Source organism: Tupaia chinensis, unplaced genomic scaffold (genome assembly GCF_000334495.1).
Source record: "Tupaia chinensis unplaced genomic scaffold, TupChi_1.0 Scaffold000095_1, whole genome shotgun sequence".
Classification (NCBI taxonomy): Eukaryota; Metazoa; Chordata; class Mammalia; order Scandentia; family Tupaiidae; genus Tupaia; species Tupaia belangeri.
In genome coordinates, this window is record NW_006159557.1 from 658,576 (window position 1) to 678,364 (window position 19,789).

Here is a 19,789-nt window from a genome sequence, read left to right on the forward strand (position 1 = left end):
TCCACTCAATATATACCGACTATCCGCACTCTATGATAGAGAGCAAAAAATTGGAGGACATAAAAGCAGTGAAAATACTTAATGAGAATGAGACAGTGTGGAATGGGAGGGCGAAGAGAAGAGGATAGAGAAAGATAGCAAGAGAACAAATAGAGAGGCAGGACGTCAGTGGGAAACAGATAGGGCTTATTACCTGTTGATGACATGTATAGTATTCTCAACTGGATTGGTCTGAGAAGTATTTCATGATAGGTAAAGTCTTTTTACAAGCAAAATGAGAAATAGTGATAAGATTGTTTAAAAAAATAATAATTAGAATAATAATAATAATGATTGGGAAGAACAAAGAAAAGATATTGAATATTGAAGTGGGGAGATTAATGTCTCTGTATTGACTGACATGCATGGCATTCCCTTTTGAAAAAGCATTGTAATACACTGTAAAGTTATATGTAACCCAACGTAATATAAAGAAGATTATGATGATAATAAAAATAAAATAAAATAAAAACAATAGAAACTGGGGGAAAAAAGAAAACAACGTCTATTAATAAATTAATAAGACCCAAACCTAAAAAGAAGAAAAAAAAAACGAAACAAAAATATTCCACTCACCATCTCCCCTTTAGGTAATGGTAACTCTATCTTTTCAGTTTCTCAGATCAAAAGTCATGGTGACATCATTTTCTCTCAGACCCATATACTATGAGTGAATCTACTTTCAAAAAATGTGTGGAATCTGATCACTTTTCACCACAGCTACTCCCACCAACCTGGCCCACATACTCTCATTCCTCACCTTGGGATTGTTGCAATAACATGTGACATCCAGCCGGAGTGATGGATCTTTATAAAGAGTAAGTTTGGGTGCCAACAGGTGGCATAGTGGTTGAAGTGATGGACCCTCACCACTGGTCAACCACAATTCAAATTCTAGACCTGGTGGCTTGAAACTCACATTGGGTGTGTGTGCATGTGTGCCCAAATTCCTGAGAGGAGAATGGAGAAGGGATTGTAGAGTGGCCATCCCTTTGGGGTGGGGTGTGTGTGTGTATGTGTGTGTGTGTGTGTGTGTGTGTGATTTTTCGCTTTCTGAGTGCCAGCACCCTATAGCAAAAATCTCTGAAATAAATATAATAATGAGTTATATTTGCTATTCCTCTGCTTAACCCCTCATGACAGTTCTCCATTTTACTCTGGTGAAAGGGCCATCGTCTTCTCAATGGCCACAAAGCTCTGCATGAGTGACCTGTTTCTCTGGTATCTCCTACTTTTCTATCTCCCTCTCCTCTCCTACACCAGTGACGTGCCCCTCTGTGTGTGCCTGAACACTCCAGACTGGGCTCTGACTGTCTTATTTCTCAGCTGGAACATTCCTCCCTTGATAGTGGTATGATCTGCTTACCCCTTTGCATCCTAGCTCAAAATACCATCTTTTCAATAAGGCCTCCATTGACAATTCTATGTAAAATCATAACTTAACCCTCTTCCAACCTGCCACTGTGCATGCTCTTGTGCCACTTCATTACTTTTTTCATAGCTTTACTGCAGTCTCCAGGTTATGTAAATTATTCTATTTGGCTAAGTCTCTCCAATGTGCTCTTGTCATGTAAGGCTTTTTGTTGATTTTGCTCACTGCTGAGTCTCTGGTCCCTAAATCTTTAACTGGCACAAAGAAGGTGCTCAACAAATATGACAAAAATGAATGAGTTCTGTGAAAAATATTACTAGTACAGTTTAAATATATTTCATTACATTCACTTTTTTTTTTTTTGAGAGGTTTTTGCTATAGGCTGCGTGCGCTCACCAGAATAACAGAGAGCGACAGAGAGACAGAAAGCAAGAAATCGCCCCCCAGGGGGTATGGCCACACTGCAATCCCTTCTCCATTCTCCTCTCGGGATCCTGGGCACACACACACCCACCTGGTGTGAGTTTTAAGCCACTGGGTCCAGGACTCGAACTGCAGTCAGCTACATGGGAGTTCACAGACATAGCCATTACACTAACTGCTGGTCCCACATTCACATTTTAAAAAAATCAGTCCATTACACGTGATACGTGAGTTGAGCTACAGTTTGGGAATGTTCAGTTAGCAGCAACACCCCCATCCCACCTGTGGGTGAATGGGAGTAACTTTCAAAATGTAAATTACTTTCAAAAATACACAAGTCTTGTACATTTGTGTGTACACACCTCGAGTAAATCAGGGATGAACTGGAATATCCTGTGGGATTTGGTACAAGCGTCCTGCCTCCATGGTCTCCTTCCAACTCCACTACTTCTTGGAGTTTTCCCTACTAAGTCTGGACTGAAACTTCTTTTAAAGAATTAGAATTCAACATGGAGAGACAATTTTAAATTAGAGTTGACCTTTGAACAATGTAGAGGTCAGAGGCACTGACCCCCACAACAGTCAAATATCCATGTATAACTTTCGACTCTCTCAAAACTGTACTAATAGCCTTACTGCTGAGGGAAAACCTTTCTGATGACATAAACAGTTAACACATACTTTGTATGGTCTGTGTATTAGAAACTGTATTCTTACAATAGAGTAACTAAAGAAATCATTAAGGAAGAGATAATATATTTGCAGTGCTTATTTTTAAAGAATTACATGTGAGTGGGCCTGTGCAGTTCAAAATCGCATTGTTCAAGGGCCAACCGCAGTTACACACAGGTAGTCTGAACATCAATTTCCTCTGCACATTAGAATCCAACACTGAATCGTCTTGCCATATTCAAGGAGACTCACAAAGCCACGGCCTTTTCTCCTTTGCTTTTGTTTCAGCCCCAGTTGCTCCTGAAGAGCAATTCTGCCACATTACTTATTCAGTTTATCGTTTATAGTTTCTAGGCAACAGGCTCAGTGATTAGAGCACGACATACTAATATAGGACAGTTGGGTTCATATAGGGGGGCTATTAACTTTATAGACATTAGGGGACCCTCCTCTCATAAATGGGCCCTTTTGTCATTAACAGTTCAGAATGAAGTCACCACTGAGAACTTACTGACAGTATCCTAAGAGCTGAAGCAGTGAATGCATGCCCCCACCACTGCTCCTCTAGTAAATTTAAACTCCAATCTTCTGAAAGTGGCCTCACAGGGAAAAACCTCCCCTAAGAGTAACAATGCCATCTGTCACCTAGACCTGCCATTGGATTCAAGTTGACACCTATGGAGAAGAAAAGTTACACAGAGCAGGAAACATGAAGAGGTTCTGTATCTGCACTCATGCCGAAGCAGCAATTACATGGCAGTCATGACAACTGCAGTACTTGAAGAGAGATCTCCAAAGGAAAGGTGCATCTTTAGGAAGGAGGGCCCACCTTGCTTTAGCAACTTTTGTTTTGTCTAAGAGTCTGTAGATTTTCTCAGACTTAGACCTTACTTAACCTATGCATTAATGTGATGAAGGAGTTTTTAAAAATCTCATTTTTATTTTCAAGAATAAGAACTAAGTTTTAAAAACACACATTTGGCTGAATTACTGGTTCAAGAGAATACAGATCATTCTATAAAAGCTCATTACTGAGAGATACTCCCAAAGTGCATTTGGGGACCAGGCAGTTGGGAGTATCGTGTTAAGGGAGTCACCTCATGATCTTCAAACCAGAGACTAAATCTCACTAGAATCACTTTGAACCATCTGTACTGATAATAGCCAAGACTGTGGTTTATTCTTATTTATAGTTTTATTAAGTTTGCAACACAAATGTCTCAATTTTTACCACCCAGACCTCAGTAAATCATAACCAATGGCTTTTACGAGGGAGAAACATCTAAATCTGCTCATTAGGTGTTTTTGGTTAGAATCATTCTTAGTATTGCTATCTATATAAACTCATACTAATTGGGTAGAGGTCACTGAGCTTTGAACACTTAGTTTCTAGATTCGATTTCTCCCAGTGGGAATGCCTGATTAGTTTTTTTCCCACTACAGGTTGTCCTTTAGCTATGAAGACACTATTATGGATTCCCGTCCTCTTCATTAGGGCCAACTAGTGACAATTGGTTGGCTTTAATACTCATCTGTGACCCGTAAGTAGCTTGCCATTAGCTGGCCCACTCTGACTTAACATCTTCACCAGCTGACGCATAATATGCACATGTGCATGTAAGCTTTAATACTGTAACTTGCACATATCAAATGTTCTCATCTAATTAGTGAAATTAGTTTGTCACTGACCTTCTGGAATTGCTTTTCAGTTTGTACTGCTCTTGTATAATCTTAGTGATAACAAATCTCTATTTCTTGCCTTGAGTAACACAAGTGGATTATTACAAACTTGCTTAACACTAATTTTTGGGAAAAAATTATAAAGGTGTTATTAGGGGCATTGCAAAAGGGTTTTTGCAGGCAGTTACAGAGGTAAATTTTTAAAAACATGAACAAAGGGACCAACAGTTAGCATAATGGCTAGGTCGTTGAACTTTCATGTAGTTGACCACGGTTCGAGTGCTGGACCCAGTGGCTTAAACTCACACCGGGTGCGTGTGTGTGCGCCCAAGATCCCGAGAGGAAAATGGAGAATAAGGGATTGCGGCATGGCCATACCACCTGGGGGGTAATTTCTCGCTTTCTGTCTCTTTCTGGTGAGCACACACGCCCTATAGCTTAAAAAAAAAAAAGTGAACAAAGCATGTATAGACCCACTTCGAATGGTACCCTCATCACCCCTTCTTTATCGAGATGTAGAAGCTTAAATAGGTTTTTGACTCTCTTATTCTCATTTACACACACTGACCGCTTACTGTTAACATTGCACTGAAATAAAATGCTTTGTCCTTTTTTCTGCACTTGACTAAAAACTTGATCTAGGGACCAGCAGATAGTGAAATGGTTATGTTGCTGGACTCCCACGTAATCAACTGCGGTTTGAGTTTCAGACCCAGCAGCTTAAAACTCACGCAGGGCATGTGTGCACGTGCCCAACATCTGAGAGGAGAATGGAGAAGGGATGGATTACAGCGTGGTCATCCCCATGAGGGGAGATTTCTTGCTTTCTGTCTCTTTGTCTGTCTCTGTCTTTCTGGGGATAGCACGTGCCCTATAGCAAAAATCCCTCTCAAAAAAAAATTTTTTTTTTCTGGTTTAGTGGTTATTTATTAAATACAGAGAGTAACAAAAACAAGATTACTTTTACTGGTACTAGTACCTGATATCAGTTCCATAAAAGTATTAAACATTCTGCATGTACTACATACACCAGTATGAATAGCTAGTATTAGCCATTTTCACCTTTGCAGTATCTATGAAAGTTTTAGTTATCAAATTCTCCAACATTTTCCAATAAACCCACACAAACTTCCACTAAAATATGTGCCAAGAAAATCTACCTTCAGCTCCAAATTCAATTTCTAAGTTTCTGTCCAGTTTGCCAAAACAAGCATTACTAAGGTATTAATTATTACAAGAATGTTTTGGAATCAGAAACTTGGACCCGAATTCCTGCATCCCAGTATTAGTGGGATCTTACATTGCATTTTTATTTTAATAAGCCTAAGTTTTTTCCTCGGATCTTGAGAGGATCCAATGAGCACTGGTCAGGAAGCTCGCCGCGGTGACAGTACATCAGGAGGGCTTTAAAATCAGCACGTGAAACTCTCTGGAATAATGCAGCAGCTAGTCTGCATTTTCTATACTTTACCTAGTTGAAAATCAAGGGTCAAATAATTCCATTTATAAGTAAAAAATATCTTACAATACCACGAATATTGTCATACTCCCAATAATGTAGTAATTTTAATTTATGAAGTTCAATCCTTCTGAGACTTTCAAGACACTTAGTGATCATTAAGTACATTCATCTGAGATTTACCAAGTGCCTACACCCACCACATACCAGACATTGTGCTGAGGCCTTTATTCAAGAATCACAACTGCAGCAACTATCTTGAGACTCAATTTCTATTCAGCCACAGCGCAAGAATACTTGCATGCAGTAAAGTTTCACATTATTATTTGAACTCTGTATTGGAATGCTGAAATTTGACGATTTTGACTTAACTAAAAAACAAACAGGTTTACTTTGAAATCATGTATGATTTCAAGGCTATTTTTGCATGGCTTACTTAAGTGCCATGGTCAAACTCTATTAGGCCCTAACATTAAGGATCAAATTAATGAGATATTTACCAATTTGACATTTCTAAAATTATTAAGTGGGGTTTTACGATGTCCTAGTTGCTAACGTTCTCCTAGCTTCAATCTCAGTATTGTTAAATGCACTGTCATTCTTGTCTCCTCTTCCTTCTGGCTAAATAATTGACTTGGTACAGGGAAAAAGCATGCAACAGGGAAAACATCTTCTGATTATACAGATTTCAATTTTAACATGTTACATCCACCCATGTTACCCACTTAGCTGTCTTTTCAAGAGACACATGTAACAATAGCAGCCTTCAACTTCACTGCTTCTTTGAGCAAATAAAAAGCCTACAAAAGTATGCAAAATCCTCTATTGTTTCATGTATTATCTGCAATTTACCATATCATGTTCTATCTTTAATTCATGTGAATGAGGTATAAAATGATGATTTTTAAAGTGTCCGGCTCTGTGCTTATGAATTTGACTGGGTTGGGAACACCATAATGCTGCAATTCCTTCTCCATCCTGCTGAGATTTTGTGCACGCACACATGCAACCTGGTATTTTTTTTTTCAAGCTGTTGGGACATGAGCCACTGTTGGCCATATGAGATCCAGTTCCTTTACCCACTAGACTACTGGGCTGGCTCAACAATTAATTTTTAAAATGGAAAATGATGTCAACTTGCAATATGGACTACAGACAGACTCAGGAGCCTGAACCTAGGGTCAAACCTAGGTTCAACTCCTGGCCGTGCCATTTCCTAGCAGGAACCTTGGGCAGCATGGCCTAACAATGGCTGTCTGAAGGCAATGTGACAACTCAATGAGCACATGTACTAAGAATAGTGCCTGGCATGTGGTAAACACCAAGATGTTACTACCGGACATTTCTAATTATTTCTGCTTTGGGGACTAAAACCGATTTATCATTTTGCTAACCTAAAATAGCATTCATTTAAGTAGAATGCAATAAATACTTATTGACTATGTACCACATCAATAGAGTACACGATGTACAATTGATATGTAACAGCTCTTGTTCCATGACTGAGGTAGCCTAATAATTTGCATATCATTTATGAAAAATGTAGCTATAAAAACCGAGTCTTAAGTTACATTAGACAGGCAAAGATAAATTCCTGTGAAATTAGTCAGGTATTCAAAGTGAGTATTTAAAAACTGTAAACAAAAACAGCATTATCTGGATTTAATGTATTATTCTCCAAACAGAGGAACTATTTAGAAGCACAAGATGAAATCAAAGTACTAGTTTCCTAAAGAGGTAGGCATAATATTAACATCAGTGGTTCTCATGGAAGCCTCCTGTGGCACCTAACACACTGCATGAACAGAACATCAACAGCACTTGGCTGTGCTAGGGATTCTTACAGAGAAGGTGTAATAGCATCTTGGGGGGAGTGGTACAGTCTATTGTGTGCAGGCTAGCTAGGTGACTCTGGGATATGCTTTAGGGAGGTGTGCATCCTTTCCCCATTCCCTTTTAAAATTCACTGACATGAAGAATCCTTGCAATCACAACCACTTTTTATTTTGTGAGGCTGTGTATTTCCTAATTTCAATAAACTTTCAATCTTTAAATAACTATTAACAATTCAAAATAAACACTGTCCTGAATTTGAAAGTGATAGTAGAGATTACAATTTAACAGTTATTGAACAGAGATCACATCATTTTTGAAGTTGGAAAACTATGTACCCATTCCCCTAGAATTCTTCAAGTATTCATCAAGATTTATTCACACCAACAGGATTGAATGAACGGTTAGGATGCATTATTCTTTCAAATCAAAACATTCAAAACAGAAACACAGCATCAATGACCTCTTGGCTGATAAGGAACCAAGAGCGAATATACCTTGTTATGTAGCTTTATGAGCTAATACTTGTGAGTCAGAACACGTATTTTAGGTGGTCTAATTTTGTTTTTCAATGCAGCATCAGCAGCGTCCTCCAACCATTCAACTCTACTGCAATTCAGAAATATGCTTGAATATATGTGCACTCTGAAGCCTAATTATCAACCTGTGCTCCACAACTAACTAGGATGCCTCTAATCCTAGCTCTGATCTTTACAGCCACACTTGAGATAAACTTGACTGATTGTTAATGGCTTACGCAAGTCCTAAATTTTTGCTTAAATGTCTCATTCGATTTCAAATAACTAAAGTTTTTTTTTTTACATTTTTCATATTTATTAACTTGACAATTTGAGCTGTCCTATTTCTAAGGTGTTGTAGATCATCTAATTGGAACCAAAAACAGTAAAAAATTCCCAAACCTGAAATACCAATATCTTCCTGTGGAAAAACATCTCACCATAGAGCGAATTAGTTATGTAAAAACCAGAAAGCAAAACCTTTCAGTTTTCCATGTTACAGCAGACTTACTGCCACTTAAGTATGGTAAAAGTGTCCTGAGAATAACGTTCATGATATTTTTCACTGGCATCTTAATTCTGTCACGTAAAAGTGGAAAAAGCAGAAATTAAGAACATAAGGTTTGTAGTCCTACAGTATCAATAGAGACCAAATTAAAAGCAATAGAAGCATATATGTAAGTCTAAAAGAAAAATTATAACCCAAGACGCATGGGAAAAAATATTTATGTGGAGTTTTTAATCCATTTTAGAATGCAATTGTAACTTGACCATAAATTGAAACAGAAACCATCTTCTGAGATATACATTCTAATAAATGTATTGACAGTATTGATAAGTCAACGATGGGTTGGTTATCTGAACTTATAAGTAACATTTCATTTTTCTATCCAACAGAAATCTATAGTGGTTTTTCCGACTTATATGTGAAATATTGTCTTATGAAAACAAAATAAAACAAAATTAAATAAAATTGAAGATAAAAATACTCTGAAGTTAAAATAAAGCAAACTATACTCCTTGGCAGATCAATCAAGTAAAAAATATCAGTGGAAGTTGGAAGCACAAGATGACTGGCATGAGTCTTCAGCATTAAAAGCACACTTTTGAACATGTGAACTGATGACTCTTTGGAGGACAACAGCTATATACCCAAGAATCATCAGGTTTGAAAAATATTGCTTAACCACTTTCCAGAACATAGCTGCAAGAACTGAAGTTTTTTTTTTTAAAACTATCAAGGTAATCATATTTATTGCATCTTTAGATTGCATGTTGAAACAGAAAATTAATTATGCACCACAGCTTTGCCAAAATATATATTTAAAGGGGGAGACTTAAGATATTTATAAACAAAGTATACACTTTTATGTGCTTTTCAAAGGGGCTGAATTAAATATAACCAGCTGCCAACTTTGTGCTCTGACATAGCTGAATTAGTGGGTATGTGTATACTAAATTCATTTATTTTTGTCTACAATAAATGAAATAAAAACACCACCCCATACAATCCACTATTAGCAGTGAGTACAACAGCAAAAAATTATTGTACAATTTATACATACTAAAATATTTTCTTTCTCTAGAAATAACTCAGAACAAAATCTAATCATTAGAAGACGTAATTTGGGAAATCTCAAATTACAACACGGAAAAACCAAATCAGGGTGTGTACGGAGCCCAAAACAAAGGTTTCTGGTCATAAGGCTATAAGATTAGTGAGTGCAAGTGGTAGAATAAAGCATGCTCAAATTGTATGCTTGGGTCTTCGTAGAGAGTTTAAATTAAACAAGACTAGCTAAAGAAATGTTGAAAGCAGAGCAAGATCATTGGGAATTTTGCATTTCTTTTGCCATTTTTGTTACCCAACTTACACAATGCGCAAAGTGCTAAGCAACACTACAGAAACACATTTACATCAACACTGAAGACCTGGGGAAATGAAATCCAACAATTTTATTTTAATGAGCTGTATTTTCTAAATTTTTGTTTTATTTATCCTGTTTTCATACAGTATTGAAAACAAAACGCGGCACATTCACATTTTCCCGAGGAACTGTAAAGATGATCTCTACAGGGATACACGTTGTAAAGCCTGAAGCTCAATCAACTGATGTTGAAAACTCTCAAAGGGAGTAAAGGCTTGATCTGAATGGTCTAGAACATGTACTGTAATTTAATAGAAGAGATGGTCGTCTTAATATTTAATGATTTAAAAGAACTTCCCAGTCCATGCGAAGAATACAGTCCAAGAATAAATCAAATTTCTGAACGCATTTTATGCTACATATGTGTATACTTTGCGATCCTCAGGTGTTCGTGCCAAATATTCTCTCTCAATAAGTCCTTCAATACGTTTCTTAATAACAACTGGACTTGGTAAGAATCGAGCCTTCAACTGCTGAGTTACCTAAAAGAGAAGATAAAAAAACTAACTATCAGAAAAAATAAAATTTGAAACAATACCATTTTCATACAAACACATAAATATCAGCAATAATAAAACAGAAACTATGGCAGCAAACCACAGTATAACTGTTCATTATTAATTATTTTGTTTATATTAATTTACTTGATGTTCTTACACCTAGAAAACAGGTTTTTTCTCATTTTACAAATGTGGAAAATAAGCCAGAGAGGAAAACAGACATGGAAGAAGTAGTAAATAATAAAGCCAGTAAAGATGAATCCTAATCTTTCTGACTTTAAAGTTCATGCTCTCCCAACTACACCACCCTGCCTCTCTAACAGATCATCCTAAGCCTGCTTTTTGTTTACTCTTATTGATCAGTTCATTTCTCAAAGCCACAAAGGGTTGATAATTCTTTGCAATCTGCAAGTTCACCACTTCACTGTGCAACTAAAATCTATCACCCTTCTAGGATTACCATTCCAACATCAACAAGCTAGTAACTTTCAACACACCTGAGGTCCACATTCCTCTGACTCATCTACCAGGCTATTAGCAGTTCTTTGCAACCTTACTTCCTTCCCTACAGTGCCTAGATGCATCCAGTTTACTTCAACTCCTCAATTCTTTTGGTCTTATTCCCTAAACAGTGTGATAAAACCTACAATTTGTATTTATTATATCATTTTAAATCTACTAGAGTCACTTGCTGAGTAAAGCTATAGTTTTTATACCATTTGTATAGCCCAAGAGTCAGTAAAATGCGGCCACAGGCCAAACAGTGCATGCTCGCTTTTGTAAAATGGTGCTGCAATGCGCCACCCTAATTTATTTATGTATTGTCACAGCTGCTTTCATGCTTCGACTAGCCATTTACATTTGCCAACTTCTGATATAAATGGCTAATACACATTTAAAGTAAGTTTGAAGTGTAAAGTTCAAATTCAGCAAGTTCCTGAGCACCATTCTTCCATTCTTTGACAAACTTTAAGTTCTTCAGGCTAAGCTCTGTACAATAACCCCTTATCTAGTTTAGGGAAGAGAGGCCATTTCAGTTTGAACTCCTCAAATTCCAATCCTACATATGTACTTTTACCCATATTTATATCCCTCCTTGGTTAGCACATACTTTCCCACAGTGCCCTGGAAGAGGCATAGTCAGTAAAATCCGTGTTAACCACCGACCTATTATATTCCTATTCCTTTTCTAGAATTTATTATTATCCCTGCATCCCATTTTTTTCTTTCGTTTTTAAGCATCCCGTCCTAATTTATAGAATACAAACATACTTCCCATCTAGAAACAAAGGAAAACAAAAACAAAAATCTCAACACCTGGAATCCTCTAGTACTGCTTTCCTGGCCCTTTCCCTATGGCTAGAATCTCAAAGGATAAGCCACTCTTAATTGTTTCCACCTGCATTTATTTTTCAAGGCACTGTCATCAGATATCCACTCTTATCAGCCTAGTGAAAATGTCTGAGAAAGTTAGTCACCTAACAGCCAATATGTCTTAAGTGTTTATCTGATTTGGGTCTTTTCATGATTTTTTAAACAACTGACTATTCCTTCGCCATGTGAAATTGTTTTCTTTTGTGCAAATTTGAACATGCATCAGAATCACCTATGTGTTTGTTAAAGCAAGATTATGTTCCCTATCTCCAAAGTTTCTGATTCTACAGGTCTGGGTGGAGCCTAAGAATCTGTATTTCTACTATGTTCCCAAGTGATACTGATACCACTGGTCCAGGAAAACACCAATGAAAACCATTACTCTAAAGGGCTTTCCCTCAGTGTTATCTGGTATTCTCAATGCTCCTTAAATTATCAGGAGGAGATATCCTACATAGTTCTTTCTCTTCTTGTTCTTCATGCTACAGCTAAGCAGTCTAATCTATACCTGTGGTTTTAGCTAAATTTCCATAAAATGAATTACCAGTTTAATTTCTAGTCATTTCTCTCCTGACTTCCAGCTAACCTAACAGACACCTTCCCCAGATATGCCAAAATACGACAAAGGACACTTACATAAAATGGTATTAACTGGTATCCGGGCCACAGCAGTACATTACTCTTCCCTTTCTGGTTAAAGAACTCAATCTTTCTCTAGTTATTCAAGCCAGAAACCTAAGAAACATCTTAAACTCCTCTCTCTCATTGTCTGTCAGTAAATTCTTTCCATTCCACTTTCCAATGACCTTGAGTCAGCTTTCTACCCTCTACCAGCCCCTTACCTAGGCCCTAATTACTTCTGACCTGGCTATTTTAAGGGTCCTTCAACAAGTCTTCCTTTCCTTAGTTTCCTAATTTACAAAATGGTAGCACTCAATAAACAGAAAGTCATTTTTAAAAATAAAGGTAGGTGATTTATACAAAGCTATCAAGTAGCAGTGAAAATCTTTTCTTTATTGTTCACATGATAATATCCTATAATCGTTTTTGTTATAAACATATTAATTCTTTAAGTATGCACATTTTGAGATATCCCTATGTTTAATTATCAAGTGTGTGCAATGCTTTTAGTGATCAATAGTTACGTAATTATAACTTCCGTATTTAAAAATAACTTTTAAAATCAGCTAAATATAGTACTTTCTAATAATGTTAGAAATGTATTGTTAATAATGTTATTCTGTTCTTTCCAGGTGTCCTTACCTCTGCTACTAGAACATTGTGCTGCATCTTCTTTCTAGATTTCATTATTCGCACTATAGCAGCTTCTATCTCATGTTTTCTGTCATCGTCTACTTTCTGCCTTGTTTCTTTCCTTTCTGGGTCGGATTCACCTTGTTTGGCAGCAACTAAGATAGAAATAAAGTCAATTACCACAAATGTAACAACAAATGTTTGATTTATAAGCAAATGATATAAATTCAGTATTATGCAGGAAAAAACCAATTTCAACACTAAGTATACACTTATAAATTCAAATCAGCATCTGAAGTGCCTAATTCAATGCTTACTTCAATTGTAAATTATTCTTTTCAAAAATTAAGAATTAAATTTAACTAAGATGATGAAATCAATTTCACTTTTATGAAACACAGTAAAATTCCTTTCTTGGAAGAAAAATGGTACCTGGATATATTCAGCAATGAAATTATCAGTGAACAATTTTCACTGATTGTGGCTTCCAAAAGTCAACCAATATTCTACCACCATGACTCCAAGTTAAAGCTTACCAATAGTACCTCACATAAATAATTACCTATTGTCTTATTAACTAAAATGTAGTTGTCATCTTCTAAAGCACTAAGGAAAGAATGAGTATGTACTGGCAAGCACCACTATGACATTAAAGTAACTACATAACAGTGAATTCATCTGTATCACTCACCAATGTCTCTTTAGATTCTATTATCAACATTTTCTGTCAAAATGGGATCAAACACAGAAGTACCCTTTCTCCTACAACTTTACTCTAAGTTAAGTAGAGGAGAATCGAGAAAACTGATCATTTGTTTGTTTAGTCTTCAAAAGGAGAAAGATGTGAAGTTTCTGGAGCAGGAATTGGAAAATTACAAAGAAGCACAATGGAACACTGCTGACTGAGGCATGCGCACAGCCATGGGACAGCAGACTGCACAGTTTAGATCATTCTGGTGTGCATATCCATTCAGCTGTGCCTAATTCAAAACCCCTGGTTGAAAATGCTACTTTCAGTGTCATTTCCCAAGGAAAAGACAATCAATATCAGCAAGATAAATACATTTTTAAAAATACATAAAAACAGTCTACTAAGAAAGAATAATGCTTTTCATCAAAAAGTCAGTGTCAGGGGGAAAACAAGAGGAAATGGTTTAACTTTGAGACAAAAAATCAGATGTGATATGGGAGCTTTAATAGAATCCTGAATCTAAAAAGTAAGGTACGAAATGGATTTTTAAACCAACTGAGGATATTTAAGTAAGTGTTATACAGATGATATGGAATTACTCAATTTCATGGGTGTGATACAGTATTACAGTGACACGTGAAAATACCTTATTCTAAGAAGGTGTGGCTGAAGTACTGGGTTGTCAGAAAAATTGTGATGTATTTTTCGGTTTTCCTATGCAAAGGTGCTTCATAACTTTTCTGACAACTCAGTATTTATAGGGAAGTCTTAAAGATGCCTGTAAATTCACACATATGTACATACATAGATGGAGGAAGAGAGAAAGAGAGAATGCAAATATGGCAAATTTTAATGATTGGTAAACACACATCATAGCCATACTGATGTCCAATACAGCGTTTTTCATCTTTTCTATAGATTCGGAAACATATTAAATAAAACTGGAAGGAAAAATATTGTTTAATCATTCACTGAGTTTGCCTGGATTTGGTCACCAAAACAGGTGTACACCAGGGCCTGCAGATGGTGTAGTAGTGACATCACTGGACACTCACATGGTCAACCACAGTTTGAATCCTAGGCCCAGAGGCTTGAAAATCATGCTAGATGCGTATGTGAGTGTGTCCAAGATCCCAGGAGGAGAATAGAGAAGGGACTGCAGTGAGGCCATCCCACCTGGGCAGTGATTTCTGACTTTGCCTCACACTCACTCTCTCCAGCAAGTAGACACACTCTAAGGCAAAAATCTCTTAAAAAAAAAAAAAAGCTGTACACCTTAAATGACTGCAAAAAACAAACAAAAAAAACGGTAAATGAGAAGATTGTGGGTGATGATACACACAGGACTAAGATGTTTGAAAAAAAAAAAAAGTGAGGGCAGAGTTCACCCCAGAGCATAGCAAAATACTCCACACTGAGAGAGTGCAACAGAAAGTGTCTGCTTGTGTATGTGCCTACGCATGTGGTATGTTGTGGGAAAGGAGGTGTGCAAAGATAATAGTGGTGAAGACTGTCTACTACGGAATGTGCTACAGATTATAATGAACCTAATTATTTTCAAAGGCTGGTATTTGATTAATTCTTCTCATTTCTTCTGCTTTAATTTCTTTTTCTTTTTTTTTTTTGTCATATAGCATGTGTGCATGCCAGAGAACAGAGAAAGATAGTGAGAGGGAAAATGAGAAAAGACCTCAGGGGGCATGGTCATGGTGCAATCCCTTCTCCTTCATTCTCCTCTTGGGATTTTGGGCATGCACGCACACGTACCTGGTATGATTTTCAAGCTGCAGTCATGTGGGGAGTGTAGTGCCTTAATCACCACTCCACTTGCTGGCCCCTTTGCTTGAATTTCTATTACTGTCTACAGTAAAAGCAGCACAAACAAGTAAGTCAGTCTCTGAATATTTTATCATGTTGCTGAGCCTTTGGCAATTTAAGAAAACTGATGTAGGGGCCAGAGGGTGGCAGAGTGGCTGAGGTGGTAGACTCGCATATGGCCAACTATGGTCTGAGTCCCTGACCTGCAGGCTTGAGAATCATGCTGGGCATGTGTGTATGTGTGCCCCAGACCCCAGGAGAACGATAAAGGAGAAGGTAATGTAGCATGGTCATCTCTCTGGGAGGATGATGTCTCATTTTCCCTCTCACTGTCCCTGTCTCCCCAGCAAGCACAAGTACCCTATGGCAAAAGACATAATTAAAAAGAAAAAAAAAGAAAAAAAAAAAAAAGAAGCCTAGGACATCTGAAGGTTTTCTGCCCAGACTTCACCCTCCGGCTCCTCAGACCTAACAGGACAAGCCAATCACCAGCCATATAAAATTGACTTCTTTCTGAACAGCCTGTTTCAGGGCCTAGAACATCTTAAGATTTTCTGCCCAGACTTGTTCCCCAGATCTAGCAGGGACATCATGCTGTTTATTCCACTCTGTCTCTACCTCTCTCTAAATTATTTTTCATTTAAAATTTTAAACTTCCTAGCTCTCTGATGCTCTTTTATCTTGCTAATTCTTACTCCTACCCACCCATGCACACACACAGGTCAAGTCAATCACCAGCGATATACATTTGACTTCTGAGTGGCCCATTTCATGTGGTGTGCTAATGGTTTTTATTTTTTGCTTAAAACATTTTTTCCTTTTTAAATTTACACTGTTCTTGTCTTTTGTTTTATTTTCCTTTTCCTTTACCTCTCTCACTTTTCTGCTCAGCCTCCACAAACTGAGTTTCTAGATAGCCAAATATCTTAATACTTCTAGGGTCAGCTTCTAGAGTCAGAATAATCCTCATTCCATAAAATCTGCTACACAAAAGGAGAAAAACAATACTGCTCAGTTTGCAGATTACCTCTTCCTGCATTTCCTCTGAACACACAGATTTAACTCCAAAAATTAGGAAAAAACATATAATCCATCGGATGACCAGAAATCACCTCAGAAACAACAAGAAATAAGAGAAACCAAGAAAATATCTCTCCCCCAAGGGAGAAGATCAACTCCTCACCCTCCACAGACAACACAAGGGAACTCAGAAATGTCAGATAAAGAATTTAGACTATTCATTGTGACAAAGGTAACAGAGATGCAAGAGAAGAGAGACAACGAATTCTGGAAGATGAAGGAAAAAAAGAGATGAGTTCTAGGAGGTAAGGAAGTTCTTGCACGAGCTGAAAGAGGAAATACACACCATAAAAAAGGATCAAACAGAATTATTAGAGATGAAGGATGTAATACAGGAAATCAAAACCTTCCTTGAATGCACTAAAAGAAGATTAGATCATTCAGAAGACTGAATTTCTGAAGTAGAAGATAGACAGAACCTCTGACTTAGAAAAATTCACCAAAAAGACTGAGAAAATAATCCCTCAAAATGAGAATAATATACGAGTAATACTAGATACCTTTAAACGCCCAAAGGTCCAGATGATCGGTATCCCAGAAGGTGAAGAAACTAACAAGGGCATTGATAATCTATTCCATGAAATCCTTGAAGAAAACTTTTTAAACCTAGAGAGGCATTAAAATATCCAAACCCAAGAAACACAAAGGACCCCACATAGAATCAACCCAAGAAGATCTTCTCCAAGGCATATCATAGCCAGATTGACCAAAACCAGACAGAGGCAAGACACTAAAATTGGCAAGAGAGAAATGTCAAGTTACTTTCAAAAGATATCTCATCAGGCTAACATCGGACCTTTCATTGGAAACAATGAAAGCAAGAATGGGAAAATATATTCAAAGTGTTAAGTAAAAAACATTTCGACCAAGAATACTATACCCAGCAAGATTATCCTTCATATGGGAAGAAAAGATAAAAACATTCTCAGATATAGGACCAGCAGATGGCATAATAGATATGTTGTTGGACTCCCATGTAGTTGACCACAGTTCAAGTCCTGGATCCAGTGGCTTAAATTCATGTTGGGCACATGTGCAAGCATGCCCAAGATAGCAAGAGGAGGATGGAGAAGGGATTGCGGCATAGCTATCCCCCCTGGGGGGTGATTTCTCACTTTCTGTCTCTGTCTCTCTCTGTCTTTATGGTGAGTTCATGGGCCCTATAGCAAAAAACCTCTCTCAAAAAAAAAAAAAAAAAAAAAAACCTCAGGAAAACAAAACCTGAAAGAATTTATCAATACCAGACCAGCTCTTTAAGAAGTTCTGAAAGGAGTGCTTTACCAGGAAAACACACACACAAATATAAATATAAAAAGCAACCATGAGAATGGCCAACTTAATAGTAGGGACAAGTCCAGAAAGATTAACAATAATTTTGAATGTTAACTTCCAGAATGTAAATGGAAAGATCAGACCCATAGTAACACTGCAAATTCAATAGAAGAGAGATTAATTTCAGGAGACTGGACTGGTAAAACAATTTTTACAACTTTTGACTAAAACATTACTGATTTTCTTCTATGCTTTGTTGTCCAGATTTAAGGATTTTTGTCTTCTCTTATACTGTTGAAGGTTCATCTACCTACTGTCTGAATTGAATTCTAATCTTTCTTCTGGATTAAGTCTTAAGCAACTTTCTCTTAACATTTTTTGATTTTGATCTATTAAAACTAAAACTGGGGACCAGTAGATGGCGTAATGGCTACATCACTGGACTCCCACCTAGTCAACCACGGTTGAAGTCCCAAATCCAGTGGCTTAAATTCACGCTGGGTGTGTGCGTGCGTGTCCAAGATCTCAAGGGGAGAATGGAGAAGGGATTGCGGCGTGGCCATCCCCCCTGGAGGATGATTTCTTGCTTTCTTTCTGTCTGTCTCTGTCTTTCTGGTAAGTGCAGGCGTCCTATGGCAAAAACCTCTCAAAAACAAAAACAAAAACTTTTTCTTGAAATAAAAAAATGCATTAAAAATATTTATTAAAGACTGCAGTAAGCTACATAGCCCCAGCTAGGTATACTTTATAGTATGTTCATTCTATTCACTGAGTTTTATGGCTAAAGTCAGACATGGGTTCATGGATATGTATGTATCAGCTCTGTTTGCTACTGAAAGTATTTAGAGTAATTAAGATCTTCAGTGAATAATAAAATGTGGGAAAAAAGGGGGAGGGGGAATGAAAGCAACTGTAAATACCAGAGACAGTGTATTGAAGGGTGGGAAATGGCAGAGGTGAGTGATAGAGAATTGGGGAAGGGGAGGAAGGAAATATGTAAGAAACAAGAAATGAAAAATTATTTGTTGACGATAACATGTATGGCAATGTCCTTGACTGAGTCAATATACAGTGTATTCTGGATGGAAAAATCTCATTTTGTATGCTGTAATGATGCACAGTGAATGAATGTAAATAAATAAATTTAAAATAAATTTTTTTAAATAATAAATTTTAAAAAAAGAAAAAGGAAACTGATGTAATCCCAATATTTACCAAGAGAAAATTTTTGCTTAAAGTGAGTAAAAGTCAAGATAATTTAAAAAACACCCCAGAATAAAAATTATTTCTTTGCAGAATTTTATCATAAAAGGAACTTTGAGGTCATCTATTCAAATCCTTCATATGTAACTACTTTCCCATTTTTAAATACCTGAAATACTACACAGAAACACATGTGCACATACATATGCTCAAAACTAAAAATCCATGGAGAAGCCCTGGTTGGTATTATTATTGATAATATCTGATAATACTATTGCTGAGCATGATGGAATGTAGGATTCTAAAGAGAGTTGCTTATTTAGGTTAAAATAGGGAGAGACTAGATGATTCAGGTGTGTGTGTGTGTGTGTGTGTGTGTATATATACATCCACACTTACTTTCCTTCAAATCTGGGACATACATGTACATTAAAACTGAAGATCTTAGAACCGGCAGTTGGCATACTGGCTCCATTGATGAACTCTCATGTAGTTGACCGCGGTTCGAGTCTTGGACACAGTGGCTTAAACTCACATTGGGCGTGTGTGCGTGTGTGCCCAAGATCTCGAGAGGAGTATGGAGGAGAAGGGACTGTGGCGTGACCATCCCCTCTAGGGGGTGATTTCTCGCTTTCTGTCTCTATGTCTCTCTCTGTCTGTCTGGCGAGCGCAC

General features: G+C 37.2%; 1 protein-coding gene across 4 annotated transcripts in view; it reads right to left on the reverse strand.

The window, feature by feature from the left end:
• Positions 1–9,921: 9,921 nt before the first annotated feature.
• The window catches only part of CUL3 (cullin 3), a 120,240-nt gene continuing 110,372 nt past the window's right edge, over positions 9,922–19,789 (reverse strand). For 3 of the 4 annotated variants that reach the window (XM_006143300.2, XM_006143299.2, XM_006143301.3), the window contains 2 exons: positions 13,062–13,207; positions 9,922–10,406 (listed from right to left, as the gene is read on the reverse strand). In XM_006143300.2, coding sequence (XP_006143362.1) covers positions 10,275–10,406; positions 13,062–13,207 — 278 coding nt within the window. In that variant the 3' untranslated portion in view covers positions 9,922–10,274. Of the gene's footprint in view, positions 10,407–13,061; positions 13,208–15,510; positions 15,605–19,789 lie in introns of those variants that run through there. The other variant, XM_006143302.2, reaches the window with a different exon arrangement.